Source organism: Urocitellus parryii, chromosome 4, assembly GCF_045843805.1.
Source record: "Urocitellus parryii isolate mUroPar1 chromosome 4, mUroPar1.hap1, whole genome shotgun sequence".
Lineage (NCBI taxonomy): Eukaryota > Metazoa > Chordata > Mammalia > Rodentia > Sciuridae > Urocitellus > Urocitellus parryii.
The window spans coordinates 68,451,976-68,469,995 of record NC_135534.1 but is presented as its reverse complement, the minus strand read 5'-3'; the positions used below and the strand labels follow the sequence as shown (position 1 = coordinate 68,469,995).

Below are 18,020 nucleotides of genomic sequence, written 5' to 3'. Positions count from 1 at the left end.
GCACTAATCCACACCTGGTTACTTTTGCTTTTACTGTATACACTTATTTTCTCCCCAAGCCAAGTATGGTAAGGTATCCCCATAGTTCCAGGTACTTAGGACGCTGAAGCGGGAAAATACTTGAAGCCAGGATTTTGAGACCAGTTTGGCAACACAGTGAGAACCCATCACAAAAACAAATTATAGACATGCTGACACGTGGCCCCTGAATTCTTCAGCATACATCGGTCTCCTGATGACATTCTCCTATGTAACCACAATTACTGGTATCCTACCTGAGAAAAATAGCAAGTCAGTAATACTAATAAGCAATTAAGACTAAAATGTTTCCAATTGCTGAAAAGTATCTTCTGTAAGTCTTTGGTTTTTAAAAATCAGATCTAGTCAAGATTCACATATTATATCTGATTATATCCCTTTTAGCAATCCATTGAATCTTAACAGAGCTCCTCCGCCTGTTTGAGTATGTTTGATTAGTTCTTTGATGATTAGATTCAGATTATTTTGCTGTTCTATCGATTAAGGTCATGACAACCTGATGTCTCCATTGCAAGGATAAAATTTCCTCTTTCTTTTTTGTATGGTGTGTGTGGTACTCAGAGTTGAACCCAGGGTGGCAAGGTCTCTACCACTGCATCCCCAGCCCTTATTTGCTTTTGTTGTTTTGTTTGTTTATTTTTGGAGACGGGATCTCACTAAGTTGCATAGACTGGCTACACACTTTCAGTCCTGCCTCAGCCTTCCCAGCATCTAGGATTGTACATACATATCACTACACTTTGCAAATCTTACTTTAAAAAAATTAGTTGTATATGGACACAGTACATTTATTTATTTATTTATTTGTGGTGCTGAGGATCGAACCCAGTGCCTCACAATGTGGCTCACACATGCTACCACTGAGCTACAACCCCAGCCCAAAATTTGACTCTCTTGTAATTAATAAATAAATATGTGGAGTGATTCTTAGGAATTGTAAAATTGGGTGTTTCCGATAACCTTCCATATCACATCCACTGATAATTTTTGCCTAAATTGTGGCATCGAGGGTTGCAAAACAATAATTCTATCATTCCTTTTATATTTATTATTTGGTGTTCTTTTTTTTATAGAATGACTTTTTCCTCACTCATTCCCCCTCCCATTCTCCCTTTTTTTCTTTTTGTAGTAAGATGGACTCATGATTTTTTTAAGATTTAATGTGCTGTAATCCATTATCATTTTTTCTGGTACTCAGATTATCCTAAATTTGGCCTTTAGGCCAGCTCTTGGGTTTTTTGTTTTGTTTTGTTTGTATGGTTACGTGTGTGTGTGATCCTGTTTTGGGCTTGTTTTGTTTTTTGGTACTAGGGATTGCACCAGAGGTGCTGTGCAACTGAACTACACACAGCCCTCTTTATTTTTTATTTTGTGATAGGGTCCTTGCTGAGTTGCCCAAGCTGGTGTTGAACTTGCAGTCTTCCTGCTTCAGCCTTCTGAATAGCTGGGATTACAATTGTGCACCATTGCACCTGGCAACTATATATATTTTTTTCCTTTTTTTTTTTTGGAGGAGGGCAACCTCATTAGTCTTTGAATACTTCTTTGCTACGTGGTAGGGTATGTTGTAGTCTGACCTGGATCCTTTTCTATCAAAGTTTTGAAATCATCAGTTTCTCCAGGAAGCCCTGATTTGGGGGATTGGGGGTGGGGAGGGTGTAGGAGAGGATATATAGAAAGAAAAATCCAGAGCCAGGTGTACTCAGGACTCCTGAGTATTATTTCTAGGCTCCTTAGTGAGGAGAGCCAGGAAATGATGGAGAGAGAAAATTATCATTACTTAGTAGATTTATTATTTTACAACAGCTGATTCTCGCTGATGGTGCAAGGGGAAGACTGTATTTGAAGTAGCTTCATTCTGTAAGTAACGTAGTTCATTATGGAAGTGGGCGGTAATGGAGGGAAAGAGGACGCTGCACAGAAGGAACCTGTGCCTATATCAGGGCTCCATGAGTGTACAGGCTAGACCCTCTGTGGCTTAGTTTAGCTGCCTGCTGAAGACAGATTGGAGAAGACACCAGGTTGCCACAGAGGACTTGTTCTCTGAAGGGTATCCAAATCTGGACCCTCCCACAGTTTGTGACTCTGAAGTCAAGAATGCGCATGGAGGGGCTGGGAATGCACCTCCATGGTAGAGCACCCAAGACCTAGCATGTGCAAGGCCCCAGGTCTGATCCCCAGCATCACGAAAACCAAGAAGAATGCATATGAAGCGCTGGGCAAAGTGATTCATTCATCCTTATTTCAGGTTGTAAAATAAAGATAATGTGGCCTTTCCTGCCTGGCTCCCAGAGTTATTGTATGATCAAAATATATTTTTTAAAGAATTGTCACCAGTCTCTTCACATTTATTATAAAATTCCTTCTCTTTTTTAGTGTCCTAATACCACAGTTTGAATGTCATTGTTTTGTCATCTAATGTATTACACTAAGATATTGCCTCTTTTCAGAGATTCTTTGGGGTTATCACTCATTCTTCCAGATTCATATTTTATTTTTTTTGTCTTTGATAAAATGTCTTTGGGATTTGGGTTAGGACAGCATAACAACCACACATGTATATTGTGTGTGTATGTGTAGTGCTGGAGATTAAACCCAGGACCTTATATAAGGGAGGCAAGCAGATACTCTACCATTGAGCTACATCCCCAGTCCCTATAATTAATTTTAGAAGTACAACTTTAATATCTTTTGTGTTCCTCTCAGAAACAGTCATGGGTCTCTATTCAAGTTCTGTTTATGCTTCTTAATAAAATACCATAACTTACATTACTGGTTGGGACACAGACTCTAGACAGACCTCACTTTGGAATTCCTTTTTTGTTTATTTGAGACAGAGTCTTACTAAGTTGCCCCAGGCTGGCTTTGAGCTTGCAATCCTGTTTCCTTCTGCCAAGTTGCTGAGATTATAGGCATACATCACCATGCCCGGGTCTCACTCAGAATTCTAAATCTGTCACGTCTAGTTTTGTTATCTTAAGTGGCTGCTTTCATTATTCTGGGCTTCAGTTTTATAATCCTAAAAACTGGGATGTTAATCATACCTACCTTACAGCATCAGTGTGGCTTTTTAATGAAATAATCTACAGGAAAATGTCTCACCTGGCTCAGGGCCTGTCGTAGTACTCAGGAAATGTTGGTTCTCTGCCCCTTGGTCTTTATGTGGGTCAGAATCAAGTCTTTGAGATGGCAGGTGTGAGTGCACCTGGCAAGAAGTAGGAAGGGTACAAGTGATAGACCTTCAGGGGCCCCTGCTGTGAATGCCCAAAGAGAAGTGACATTGTTCATAATGGTCTTGCAGTCAGACAAGCCTAGGCTGACATCCTGGCTCTGCCACTGCTTTGGGCAGGTTACCTAACCTCTCTGAGCCTCAGTTTCTCCTTTGTAAAGTGAAGGTAATACTTTCTTTGAAGTAGTGTTATGGAACTTTTGGGAGCTAACATATATGAGGCACCCAGCACCAGTTTTGCTGCACATTAGGCACTCAGCATTAGCAATTTCTCTCATAAGGCCTGCAAGGACTGAGGGTGCCAGGACATGGTAGTAATCTCTAGAACAATATCTTGGACACCCTTCCCCATAGGACAACTTGTCTCAAAGATTTCTATTTTCTGTGGCACAATTAGAGGTTGCAAATGGCAATTTCCAGACCCTAGATGAAATTGCCCCTTCCCAAAGTGCCAAGCTGGACACCCTCCCATCGCAGCTGCAACTCTAGGCCCAGGCACCCTGGCCTCCCCCTTCCATGCCAGGTGCACTATAATCTGGTTTGACACTGGTGGTTTTCTCAGGGAGGCAAATGGTGCTGATTTTCCGGCATTGTTTCAAGTCCAGAGGCAGACTAGAACTTTAGATTTACCTCTTGGAACGTCTCCTTAAGAAAAATAATGCACACAGTGGTGGGGTTTAACTTCTATTTCCTTGTTTGGTTTACATTCCCATTCACCTCTTCAAATCTAACTTTATAAAGAACCTGGCTTTTTGTGTTTTGGTGCTTTATCATTAATGTTATGGGTTGCTGTTGAAGTAGAAAGCTTTAGGCAACTTGGTGGACTTGCCTTATGTCAGCTATAGAGGGACTCTGGATCATCCTGGGATCTTGTCCCTTGTCCTCTGATGCAAGTGAACAGATTCCTTAGCCAGCAGTGGATGACCCCAGTCTAGTCTAACTAGATAAAAAGGGGATATGTGAATCTCTTGCTTGCATTTCACATTGGAGGTCCTGTGAAGGAAAGGGAAATGAGAAGAGGGTTGAACTCAGACCTGGATTCAAATATCAACTCCACCCCTGACTGGGTATGTAGTCTCCTTTTCTGAGCCCCAGTTTCCTCATCTGCAAGATGGAGATGATAATAGGAGGACAGATGGCTTCCTTATACTTGGCTTGTTGGCGGATATAAAACAGATTAACATGCGAAAGCCCGTTTTAATCATGTGTACACACCTCACAGATAGCAGACTCAAAGAAATGGCAGGTCATTGAAGTTTATTCATCATCCTGAGCAAAAGAAAGGAAGAGGGGCTTGGGACTTCTGAGGATTTTGAGATAAAATTATGGGAAGGTGAGGAGAAGAAATATGTGTTAGGCAGATAAGTCTCTCAGGTGATAAAAGTTGTCTCAGAGTAGTTCTCTTCTTGTACACATAGGTTTGCTAATGAAAGCTTCTTGTATAGAAGTGAATTTCCTTAACAAAGGGGAAGATTTTCAGAGCTACTCCTGTGTCTGCAGTTTCTGAAAATAACCATCTTGAAATAATCAATATGCCAAAGAGGAGGTAGCATATTTTGGTCTCTTGCAGCCATTTTGGGTGGTGGTTTGTCCTGGACCCTGACAGTATCCACCTCAGAGTGTGACTGTGAAGACATGGAGGTAATGCATGGAAAGCATCTAACACAAAAGAATCGTATTCTATGCTTTTCTACATTTTTTTAATTAAAAGTAGGTGTGAGACTATAGCTCAGTGATAGAGTACAATCCTAGCATGTACAAAGGTTCTAGGTTGGATCCCCAGCACAAAAAATTTTTAAAAGTAAAAGGTACCAAGTGTTAGCTGGCACTCAGCAGATGGTACCCCTTGTCCTGACAAGTGAGCTGCAGAGCAGTGAAAAGGCTGCTTCAGGAGGTCATTTCAGTCACCAGTCTGAGTCTGTTTTCTCATCTGCCCTAGAGGGAGACTGGCACCTACCTGCATTTCAAGACTTCAAAGAGTTGCTGAGTGCAAAGGCCTTGGATATAGTAAAAGGCTTAGTAGATATTCAGTTCTTCTCTCTTAAAACAAACCAAAAAAAAAATGGTGGGGGGTGGGATGTTCACTGTGCAGGGATTAGAACCCAGGGCTTCATGCATGCCAGGTAAGCACTCCACCACTGAGCTATCTACCCCAGCTCCCCCAAACTACTTTCTTTACACTCACACCAACACCACATGTGTAGGGCTTTCCCCACACCTACTGATTCTCTAACTCTGTCCCACCTTAGTTAGCACAGACCCCACAGGTGAAGGACTCAGTCCAACAGGACTGCCCCCACTTAAGAGGCCAATTCCAAGTCTAGGTTGTCACCTGTGATTCACACCATCTGGCTATAAATCCAAGGTTCCTGCAATCCCCTCTCAGACTCAGTGGTTTATAAAAACAGTTCACAGAACTCAGGAAAGCAGCTTGCTTTCTAGACTCCTGTTTTATTATGGAAGGATACAAGTCAGGAACAGCCAAATGGAAGAGCTGCACCCGGCACAGTATGGAGAGGGCACACAGCTTCTATGCCCTGTGCTCTGCCCTCCCTGCACCTCCCGGTGTTCACCAACTTGGAACCCTGCTTTTAAGTTTTTTCGGTAGGAAAAAAAAATAAAAAAGTTTTTAGGTAGGTAAGCTGGACATGGTGGAACCTGCCTGTAATCCCAGAGGAGGTTGAGGCAGGAGGATCACCAAGTTTGAGATCAGCCTTCCCAAGACTGTCTCAAAATTTTAAAAAGGGCTGGGGAAATAACTCAGAGGAAGAATGCTCCTAGGTCCAATCCCCGATACTACACACACACACACACACACACACACACACAGAACAGTGTTTGTGGAGGCTTCATCATGTAGACATGGTTGACTAAATCATTTGTTGGTCATTGGTAACTAAGTCACTTTCTAGTCACTCACCTGGAGATAGGGGGTGAAGTTTTCCAACCCATGATGGTGGTTGTTGGGCAACCAACCCCTAATCCTTTAACAAACCGGTGTGATTGATTGGATGACAGGGGCTTGTAATGAATAATAAAAGAAGTTCCTTTCATTGGTCACAGTGACCCAGGCCTGTAATCCCAGCTATTGGGGAGGCTGAGGTAGGCGGATCATAAATTTGAGGCTAGCCTCAGCAATTAAGTGAGACTCTGTCCAAAAAATTAAAAGGGCTGGGGATACAACTCAATGGTAGAGTGCCCTGGGTTTATTGCCTAGTATCGCAGTGGGGGGAAGAATTTAAAAGTTCTCCTTTCACCTTTATTTCAGAAACTCGGGACAAAACCAATTATTATAACAAAAGAAGTTCCAATAGCTTTTATCATCTAGGACATTACAAGGGTTTTAGGAACCCTGGCTGAGAGCTGGGAAGTAAAACCAGCTCTCCATTTCTTCTTGTTTCACACAGCCCCTCCCTGCGTTGCCACCAACTCTCTGTGTGCTAGGCAGTGAATAAGCAGACATGAGACATGTCATTGCTCTCAGCTCACAAACCAAGCAGTGGTTTTCCACTTTTGTTTTTTTCTTTTATCATTTTGGAATTCAGAAAACAATACCCCCAAAGTATGGCACTTCAGCATGCTGAGTGTTTTGAATTGGGGAGATCCAAGGTCTCTCTGACCCCCTTTACCTCTCTGCCACCCCTCTTTCTTTCCCAACTGCAGGGAGGGGTTTTCTCTGAAGATCCCTGTCTGACTAAAGACAAGGAATTGTCATGAGTCCCTTTCCCAGGAATCTCATCAACCCAGGAAGATTAACTGAATCAGAAGAAATTGAAGCACACGCATACTGTCACAGGCTGTCACCCATTCTTCTAAGGGGTGTTCCTAGACAACTTTCATTACCTGAAAGACTTAATCTGCATAACAGTACCACCTTTATGTTCCACACAACTCTCAGGGCTACCCCCCCCCAGAAACCCCCCAGTCCCTTTTCTTTCCTGTTGCTCAGGGCACTGTAGAGACTTAAGTCGTCCAACCTTTTGGTTTCCCACGCATATATACATAATTAAAATGGTTTTTCTCTTGTTAATCTGTCTACTCTCAGTTTATTTCATAGAGTCAATTATCTGACCTTCAGAGGGTAGTTTTTTCTGCCCCCTACAATTACAACCCATGATGTACAGATATATTTGATGTCATGATCCACTTCACAAATGCCCACAAAACTTCCACGGCAAATATATTTATGATATATTTGACTGGTAATGATACCTTCATTGTACTGATTTCATGATTTATTAATAATTTACTACCTTCATTTTTTTCCAGTTTTTTGGAGACAAAATTTACATATAGTAAAATTTTTCTTTCTCAGGTATATATGAATTTTGATAATATATAGTCATTTGACCACCATAATATCAAGATATTTCATATTTTCATCACTTCAAAATATTCCCTTGCACCTCTATTTAGCCAACATCTTTTCCCCAAACCAGCCTCCTGCTGTGTTCTGTCTCTGTACTTCTGCTTTCTCAAGGAGGTTTTAGTGGTTTTGTTTGAGGGAGGGTACTGGGGATTAAATATAGGGATGCTTTACCACTGAGCTATATTTGCAGCCCTATTTATTCATTCAAGAAAGGGTCTTGCTAAGTTACTTAGGGCCTCACTAAATTGCTGAGGCTCCACTTGAAATTTACAATCCTCCTGCCTCAGCCTCCTGAGTCACTGGGATTACAGGTATGCGCCACCATTTTCAGAAGGTTATACAAATAGAATCGTGCAACATGTAAATTTCTGAGGCTGGCTTCTTTCACTTAAGGTAATAACTTTTGTAATTCATCTATATGGGTGGGAAGGTGTGTGTGTGTGTGTGTGTGTGTGTGTGTGTGTGTGTTGGTAATATATATTGCTGAGTCATATTCCATTGAATGTATATACCACAGTTCATGTATTTACCATTTACATTTTGGTTTGGGCAACTATGAATAAAGCTGCATTCAGACTTTTTGTTTTAGTATTAGGGATTGAACACGGGTGCTTTACCACTGAGCTGCACCCTCAGGTCTTGCAAAATTGCCCTGGAACTAGTGTGTTAGGGTTAGGGTTAGGGTTTAGGGTTTAGGGTTAGGGTTAGGGTTAAGTTAGCTTCAACCTTGCAATCTTCCTGCCTCAGCCTCCCAGATAGCAGAGATTACAGGTGTGTGCCACCATATACAGTTTACATATAGGCTTTTTCGTGGATATATGTCTTCATATCCCTGGGATTGATATCTAGGAATGGGATCACTTAATTGTACAGCAGTTGTTTCCACTTGGTAGAACCAATTTGCTTTCTCAGCAGCGTATCAGAGTTTCCATTTTTCATTAGCATTTGGTTTTGTCAGATTTTTAGATAAGCCATTTTCATAGGTATATAGTTGTCACCATAAGGGGGTCCGAGATCTCTCCAGAGGCAGAGGAGACTTCTACTCAGAATTTCCATACTCTTGGGCTGGGGTGTAGCTCAGCAGCAGAGTGCTTGCCTAGCACGCGTGAGTCACTGGGTTTGATACTTACCACCCTGTAAAAATAAATAAATAAAATAAAGGCATTCTGGGGGCTGGAGATGTGGCTCAGCGGTAGCGCGCTCGCCTGGCATGCGTGCGGCCCGGGTTCGATCCTCAGCACCACATACCAACAAAGATGTTGTGTCCGCCGAGAACTAAAAAATAAATATTAAAAATTCTCTCTCTCTCTCTCTCTCCTCTCTCACTCTCTCTTAAAAAAAAAAAAAAAGGATTCTGTCCGTCTACAACTACAAAAAATTTTTTTTTAAAAACTTCCATGCTCTTCATGAGAAGAAGATCACCATTAAACAGGGACGAGAGGTGGGAGGGAAAGGGAGAGAGAAGGGAAATTGCATGGTAAAGGAAGGAGGCCCTCATTGTTATACAAAATTACATATAAGAGGAAGTGAGGGGAAAGGGGAAAAAAACGAGAGAGAAATGAATTACAGTAGATGGGGTAGAGAGAGAAGATGGGAGGGGAGGGGAGGGGAGGAGGGAGGATAGTAGAGGTTAGGAAAGGCAGCAGAATACAACATACACTAGTATGGCAGTGTGTAAAAAAGTGGATGTGTAACCGATGTGATTCTGCAATCTGTATACGGGGTAAAAATGGGAGTTCATGATCCACTTGAATCAAATGTATGAAATATGATATGTCAAGAGCTTTGTAATGTTTTGAACAACTAATAGTTAAAAAAAAGAAAACTTCCATGCTCTTGACACATCATAGAAAAGAATTTAAGGACGCATCAGTGATCAGTAGCAAAACAAGACATGTTATAAAGGGACAGTAACCTTAGAGATTGAGAGTACAGGGGAAGAGCCAGGGTGAGTCACATTGCTTTGGTCTGAGGAACTAGACTAAGAGTGTAGCGTGTCTAGGGGCCTGGACTAGAGGTGGAGTCAGGGTGGGATTAAACAATTTTGCCCCAGTTTCCCTTGGGCTTGCCCATTGCCCTTGAGTGTTTTAATCCAGCTTCTTAGTTCCTACAGATGCCTTGTGGGTTTTGTTGCTTTCTCATCAGCCAGTCAGCAAGCTGCTGGCAAGGATGCAGGCTGGGTTCTTGGGAGTTGTTCTATTCCAGTAGTTCATAGACATTTCTCTTTGGAGACTCAGTGCTCTCTTTGTATCCCTCAATTCCTATCTCATGGTGTCTAATTGTGGTTTTAATTTTCATGTCCCTAATGACTAATCATGGTGAACATCTTTTCATATTGTTACTGTTTCAAGATTCAGTCTTCTTGCAACTCAAAAGCTAATACTCGGATACAAGAGTTGGTGGGAAGGAAATCAGGTTTATATTCAAGGGCCAGCACCCTGAGAAGATGGAAGAAGCTATTGTCCCCCAAAAAAGACCATCTGTGGGAACTCAGGTACATGAGAGGGCTTTTATATGGAGGTAAAAGAAGTACAGAGGGACAGTGGGCAGGAAGACTATGTGCTGGACCAGGTCATTTGCATCCAGGGCTTGGCTTTTTTCCTTTAGCTAGAACATTGCAATCATCCTGGGCCTCCTGGGACTAGTTCCTGTAATTTTTTAAACAAACACATTACTTTTCTGCAAGTTAAGCATTGTCTTACACATTGTGATAAAAACTGAAAGTTACCAGATCTTCTGGGTTCTATAAATCTAAAGAAAGATTATTTAGCAGTTAACATCTTATTTAGGTGCAGCTTTTATTTAAATTCAAGATGCTGAGCAAATGTAGGGGAAGTAACTCTACAAGGACATTTTGCAAAGGAGTGGTCACTATTACAGTGTCATTATTTCACACACACACACACACACACACACCACTTTCGTGAAGTATTTGATCTTTTACCCATTTTTAAATTTTTGTTTTATTGTACTATGCTGAACTCAGGACCCTGTGTGTGCTATGCAACTGCTCTGCCATTGAGTTCCATCTCCAGCCCTGCCCATTTTTTAAATTGAGTTGTTTGTTTTCACATTATCTTTTATATTTATCTGGCTAATCCTTTAAAAGATAGGTATTTTGTAAATATTTTCTTCCAGTTTATGTCTTAGTCTTTCATTTTCTTAATAGTATCTTTTGAAGAACATTTGCTTTTTTTTTTTTTTTTGGATGAAGCTACTGAGTTTCTTTCTTTCTTTTTTAAATATTTTTAGTTGTATATGGACACAATACTTTTGTTTATTTAGTGTTATGTGGTGCTGGGAATCAAACCCAGGGCCTCACACATGCTAGGCAAGTGCTCTACCGCTGAGCTACAGCCCCAGCCCCCCCACCTTTTTTTTTAATGGTTTATCCCTTTTGGGTTCTTTTCAAGTAATCTTTGCCTAACTAACCCAAAGGCATAAAGATTTTGTCTTAGAAATTTTGTTTTGTTTAGTTTTCAGGGGGGTTTCTGGAGATTGAATTCAGAGGCACTCAACCACTGGGCCACATTCCCAGCCCTATTTTGTATTTTATTTAGAGACAGGGTCTCACTGAGTAGCTTAGTGCCTCACTTTTGCTGAGGCTGGCTTTGAACTTGTGATTTTCCTGCCTCAGCCTCCCAAGCTGCTGGGATTACAGGTATGCACCACTGTGCCCGGCTTCTCCTAGAAATTTATAGTTCTATGTTTTACATTTAAATCTATGATCAATTTTGAGTTAATTTTTCATATATGGTGCCAGAATTGGCAAGTTTCCTTTTCTTTTCCTCATATAGATGTCCAGTGACCTTCATTTTGCTGAAGTAGGGAAGAACACTGTGTGCAAAGCAAATCAGTAATGACAGAGGGGTGGGTGCTGCCAAGAAAATCTGCACAAGGTTTCAGGAGTCTCTTAAGAGGAGAACCCTTAACTTTGGGGAGATATGGGGACAGCCTTCTAGAGATTGTGATTCCTGGATTAGGCCTTAAAAGTTAACAGAGGAGCTGGGTGCTGTGGCACCCGCCTATAATCCCAGCGGTTCAGGATTATCGTGAATTCAAAGGTGCTTAGCAACTTAGTGAGACTGTTTCTAAATAAAATACAAATAGAGCTGGGGATGTGACTCAGTGGTTGAGTGTCCCTGAGTTCAATCCCCAGCACCAAAAAAAAAAAAAAAAGTTAACAGTAGAGGAGGTGGAAAAAGTAGGAAAGGGTGATATAGGAGAGCAAAAGCAGGACAGGTGAGGGTAACTCAGGGTGTCTGCAGTGCCAAAACCTGGAGCGTGTGAGGGGCAGGGTTGGAAGTGAGTGGAAGAGCAAGGTGGTTTGGGTGGGCAGTAGTGCTTCAGGATGGTCAGTCTGCAGACCAGAATGGAGGATGAACAGAAGGTAGGGAGCCTAGTGAGATTGCAAGCTGTAAAGGAAGAAGGAATGAGACCTGAGCTCCTGTTAGAGGAGCTATTGCAGCAGGAGCTCTAGGAATAAAGACAGAGTCAAGGTGCCATCAGGCTGAAGAGATCAGTCAGCCTCCTGGCTCTTGGGCTCATGTAGTTGCATGAGTGAGAATAGCTCACAGCAGGGCTGGGGGCAGAGAAGTTTTATTAGGTTGCGGTACCTGTGGGATATCCAGATAAAGATGGCCAGGAGATAACTGGACACAGATGAAGGACTGTAGCTCAGTAGTGTTGGTTCATTACTACCTGACTGCAAACCCTCTGCCTTATTCAGGAAGCTCCTCAGACCCCCACCCAAGGTGCCAGTTCCTGCCTCCTGTCATTGTGTCTTCTGTAACAGGTCTATGGGTTTGTGATGGTGGATGCTGTGGCCCTGTGACAAGAACATAGGGCCTTGGGGACTGAAACTCTGTGACTCAGTAGGTATGGGGTGAACACCAGAGACAGCACATTGGATCAGAAACAGGAGACCTGACTTCTAGCCAACCTTTTCCCTTACTATGACTCTGTGCCAGAAAAATGACTGGAGCCATCATGTCCTGATAGGGACAGGAAAGCAGGTGCTCTGCTGCTCTTCCAAGTAGAGAAACAGGAGTTTGGGCACCTACACAAGGATCCCCAGAAATGTCCTATGGCTGTTGACCACCTCACCCATCCACAGTGTCCTGAGCACTTCAACACTCATGCCTGGAGGAGATGTGGGGTCTGCAGCCTGCAGAACTGTGAGGAAAGGCAGCTCAGCCTGATTCAGGGGCCTGCTTGGAGCTAAGCCACTTCACAGAGCCTGGGCCTGAAATTCATTGTTTTGGAGAGGGAAGAGTTTATTTGGCTTTTTTTTTTTTTTTTTTTTTTACCCCCATGAGAGAGACTAAAAACTAGAATTTGCAAATTATTATCTGGAGAGGAGAAGAGATAGAGGAGACTAGAGGCCTGGAAAGAGGGAAATGAGGAAAAAGAAGGTTCTGGAATCTGATTCCAGATTCTGCCTAACTAGGCTTGAGCCCCAACACCCTGCAGCTGCTGCATCTGAAAGCAAGCCTCCACCCCAGCAGCTGCCGCCTCCCTTGCCCACCCCTCTCTATTGTACCTCCCCACTGTCTCGCAGCCCTTCTGTTCCAGGCCTCTGCTGACGGTTTTGTAACTTTGTCATGGGCTTGCTTCTCTTCAGACACTCCAGATGAGATGATCAAGTTCTACAATACCAAAGTGCCCCATTATACTGGGAAGGACTCACAAGGGGTTCCCTACCCCCCAGAGTTGGGTGAAGCAGCTGAGCATCTCCCATACTCAGCATAGCCCCCATTCTCTGAGGAAAATGGTGTCTCAGTGCAGTCATCTTCTTCAGGAGGCAGACACATGGTGAGAGGTTCTTGCCACCTCTACTGGGTGACTCTGGGAAAGCCCCTACCACTGCCATGGACCTCTGTTTCCCCATCTGGATAGTACATATGTTTAGCAAGATGTTCTTTTTAATCTTTATCTTTATATATACATATATATATATATATATATATATATATATATATAAATTTTTATTTGTTCTACTTAGTTATGCATGACAGCAGAATGTGTATCAATTCATCAAACACAAATGCAGGGCAACATTTCAATTCTCTGGTTGTACGAGGTATAGAGACACCCCATTCATGCAATCATACGTGTACCCAGGCTGAATAATGATGTCCATCTCATTCCACAATCTTCAGCAAGATGTTCTTTATGTGCTAGGATTCTTTTCCAGCCTACTCCCCAGGCTCCTGGTTCTCTGTTTCTTATCTCCCCCAACAGCCTGGGCTCTTTTGGAGGGCAGCACTGGGATTGATTCCTCTTGGTGTCCCCTACCCTAGTGACAGATTGCTGAATATATTCCACAGGCTGGCTCTGGGGAAGGTAGTTGGAAACTGAGAGGATATATCTCAAGCTTTCTAGAACCTTAAAGAGAAGTTAGAATCTAAGATTTCAGGTGGAAGGAGACTTACCAGTCCTAGACACGAGACTCTTGAGATCAGAGGGGGATTTTGTTAAAGGGTAGGTATAACACATTCAGGAAGATGTTCTGGACAGAGTCCTACATTTGCACTGACCCTACAATCAGTTTCAGAGAAGTCTGGGAAACTGGATCATGACAGGAAAGGAGTAGCCAAGAGCATCTTCATGACAAGGCAAGTTATCACAGGAGCAGACAGAGTCCCAAAAGGATAGTCCTTTGGAAGCCAGAGGACTGAATGATCCATGTGAGTCAGGAAGGTAGATGGAAGTGGCACTAATCACAGCCATTCATTGTAAAATCTTGAAGAAAAAATAATTAAATTCAGAGAGAACATTGATGTAGTAGGAGTACTGGGCCCAGAGTCATGTTTCAAAGTATGTTAAATACTAGAGTACCAATCTTTTGGCTAGTAAGCATTTACACATTTTTCTTTCATAGAAAGGAACCTGGGTTTGAATCCTGCCAAAGCATTTCACATCTCTGGGTGTGGGAATGAATCTTGGCAGGTTTCCTCATCTGCACGACAGGGATGGATAATGGTATTGTCTATATTAGCAGGTGATATGACTGTTAAGTAAGCAAATACATGTAAGAGCCTGTAGTGTAGCTTTCAGTTTAGGAACATTTTCCTTTCTTCCTTTAGGTCAGTAGTGGTTCTCTATTCTCAATGAACATCTGCAATTACCAGGAGAACTTTTTTAAAATACCAGTGCCAGGGCCATGTTCCCACAGAATCTCCAGGGGTTGGGAAAAAGGCTTTGGGTTTCTTGTTTTCTTTCTTGCTTTCTTTCTTTCTTTTTCCTTCTTTCTGTCTTTCTTCCTTTTCCCCCCCTCAATTCCCAAATGAATCTAATGTGCTTTATACATTGTGACAATTGACAGTAATCAGTCATTCATCAAGTATTAATTCATTAATTAAAGTTCAAGTCATATTAGTTTGGTCTAGATTAAGGAGTTAAGAACTGTGACTACCCAGATAGGGTTGTAATAGTCATTTCTCATTTTCTCCCTCTAGAACTATTTCCTGGCACCCCAGCCTCCTGCCATGTCTGACCCCATTACACTGAATGTCGGGGGGAAGCTTTACACTACGTCCCTGGCAACCCTGACCAGCTTCCCTGACTCCATGTTAGGTGCCATGTTTAGTGGGAAGATGCCCACCAAGAGGGACAGTCAGGGCAACTGCTTTATTGATCGTGATGGCAAAGTGTTCCGCTATATCCTCAACTTCCTGCGGACTTCCCACCTGGACCTGCCTGAAGATTTCCAGGAAATGGGCTTGCTCCGCAGAGAGGCTGACTTCTACCAGGTACAACCCCTAATAGAGGCACTGCAGGAAAAGGAGGTGGAGCTCTCCAAGGCAGAGAAGAACGCCATGCTCAACATTACACTGAAGCAGCGTGTGCAGACGGTCCACTTCACTGTGCGCGAGGCACCCCAGATTTATAGCCTCTCGTCCTCCAGCATGGAGGTCTTCAATGCCAACATCTTCAGCACATCTTGCCTCTTCCTCAAACTCCTGGGCTCCAAGCTCTTCTACTGCTCCAATGGCAATCTCTCCTCCATCACCAGCCATTTACAGGACCCCAACCACCTGACTCTGGACTGGGTGGCCAATGTGGAAGGCCTGCCCGAGGAGGAGTACACCAAACAGAACCTTAAGAGGCTCTGGGTGGTGCCCGCCAACAAGCAGATCAACAGCTTCCAGGTCTTCGTGGAGGAGGTGCTGAAAATTGCTCTGAGTGATGGCTTCTGCATCGATTCTTCTCACCCACATGCTCTGGATTTTATGAACAATAAGATTATTCGGTTAATACGGTACAGGTAAAAAGATCCCAGTAACACTGGAGAGGGGGTTCCCAAGAAACTCTATATTACCCAAGGCTTTGGAGAGTGTCTCACCAGTAATGGTGAGGCAGGGTACTAGACTAATCTACGTTAATTGCATTGCAGGACTTGATTCCCTTATGATAAAGTCCATCTTTTGGAATCCACATGTCCTCTGAACAGAATCACCTTTTTCTTGCCATTTTGAGCTGGAGCTGGGCAATTTATTATGACAAGGGAAGAGTTGGCTGATGTGAATGAAAGGAGTCCACAGGAGGACTTTCTGGTCAGGATAGAGGAGCAGACATTTTCTCATGGACTCCATCTCTGCACCAGTAGCCAGTGCCTCATGGACCCGTGTGAAAGAAAAAAGTTCCTGGCAGCAAAAGGGATGGAGTGAGAAGCAAAGGTTTTCTACAGTTTCCCATGACATAAAGTGCCCAGGAGATCCCATCACATCTGTTCTTCCTCTTTCTCTAGGATGTGTCCAGAGGCTTGGACTTGTTTGCCCAGGAGCAACCATGTTTAGCCAATTTGGAATGCATTGTGCTTCCAGCACACTTTAGTGGCCCCCACTCAGGAAAGAGTTGAGCTATGACACGGCCTCGAGGCGTGAACACCAAGCAGGATTCAGAAAGTAGGGACTTCCCTCTCAACGGGAGTGAATCTAGGGATTTCTGACTTCAGAAATGTGCTGCTGACCCTATAAAATATCTGAAGACAGTGTACTAAAAGACACTTCGTAATCCAGCCTGTTGCTTAACTCTTATAATCATTTTCCCCAAAATTTGAGGTAACACTAAAACAAATACATATGGATTCTCAGGGTTGGAAAATCTCCAGTGGTTGTTTAGTCCTCCCCAACCCCTAGGATACTCCAGCACATTTGAGGATGAAGACCTGTCTTTGAGTACCTCCAAGGGATCACCTATGCCTGCCTACATACCTCTGGTGACAGAAAGCTCACTGTCCCTACGGCAGCTACTGCCATGGGCGGACAATGCTGGCTATTAGAAAGTTCTTCCTACATTGAGCCAAAATCTGTCCTTCTGTTTTCATGTGCTAGATCTTGATTTTAGACCTTCCTTCTCACCCATACACACATCTTTGCTTTCAAAACAGTCACCTCAAGAAGCCAGACACTTATTCTGAAAATATTACACAGAATTCAGATTGCCCTTTGGGATCTGTCTTGGGAACCAAAGTTAGCTCCCATGTGCCCTGCAAGCCAATGCCTTTTTGTTACGACTTTGCCTTGTTTGTGATCCCCACTTCATCCACCTTCCCCACCAGCCATGGCTCAGCATCCCTTTTCATCATTTCCAGTTGGGAGATGAAGAGTCACCACTGAGGAGATCCAGAGGAAGGAGACAGGGTCTTGGAGAGCAATGTGCAGCAAGGAGTCCAAGAGTGGTCTGATCTGTAACATTTCCCTTACAGTAAGTGTCAGCTCGTAAGACATTTCTCTCAAGAAGGTGGCCTTCCCATGTAGTAAGTACTGTGTCCGTCGCTAACCAGACCATGGGCTTCCATGAGGTACAATCCAGAGCAAGAATCCCAAAGCCCTACTCTTCCCACCTTGGGTGACAAACCTTGCAGGGCTCCAAACTGCATCCCTAAAGCTTTTGGAGTCCCAGAGTCTTGCCCACTGGAGATGGACCCCCAGACACAGCCTGGTGGCACAGCCAACCACAGGAGCTGGGCCAAGTAAGGGACTCTCCATAGCTATACCCTGAGAGGATGCGGGGCTGGACAAGGCCATTCCCTCCTATAGGGGGACCCAGGAGTCTCTGACAGCTGTTCCCCAGCCACCAGGCCAGTGCTACTCTAGAAAGCCCATCAAAAAAGACCCAGTTTAGAAAGGCCACAGAAGCTGTGACCACAGGAAAAACACTTTGAGGAAGAACTCTCATAAGTCACCTCTGCTCTTTTTTTTCTCCATAAAATTTCCCTTTCTCCATCATTTTGGTGCTTCCTAATTCAAGCAGCTTGACTAGAGAAAGTACAGAAGCTGTGAAGCCACTAACACGCTGTGTGACTTTATGCAAGTCACTCACCTCACTGAGCCACCTCTGTTTCTGCATCTGTGAAATGGGCATAACAGTAATACA

At 43.3% G+C, this 18,020-nt stretch overlaps 1 protein-coding gene across 4 annotated transcripts in view; it reads left to right on the top strand.

The window, feature by feature from the left end:
- The window catches only part of Kctd21 (potassium channel tetramerization domain containing 21), a 24,240-nt gene extending 6,220 nt beyond the window's left edge, over window positions 1-18,020 (top strand). For 2 of the 4 annotated variants that reach the window (XM_026387319.2, XM_026387316.2), the window contains one exon: window positions 15,098-18,020. In XM_026387319.2, coding sequence (XP_026243104.2) covers window positions 15,128-15,910 — 783 coding nt within the window. In that variant the 5' untranslated portion in view covers window positions 15,098-15,127 and the 3' untranslated portion in view covers window positions 15,911-18,020. Of the gene's footprint in view, window positions 1-1,845; window positions 1,900-2,115; window positions 2,316-15,097 lie in introns of those variants that run through there. The other 2 variants (XR_003300618.1, XM_026387317.2) reach the window with 2 other exon arrangements.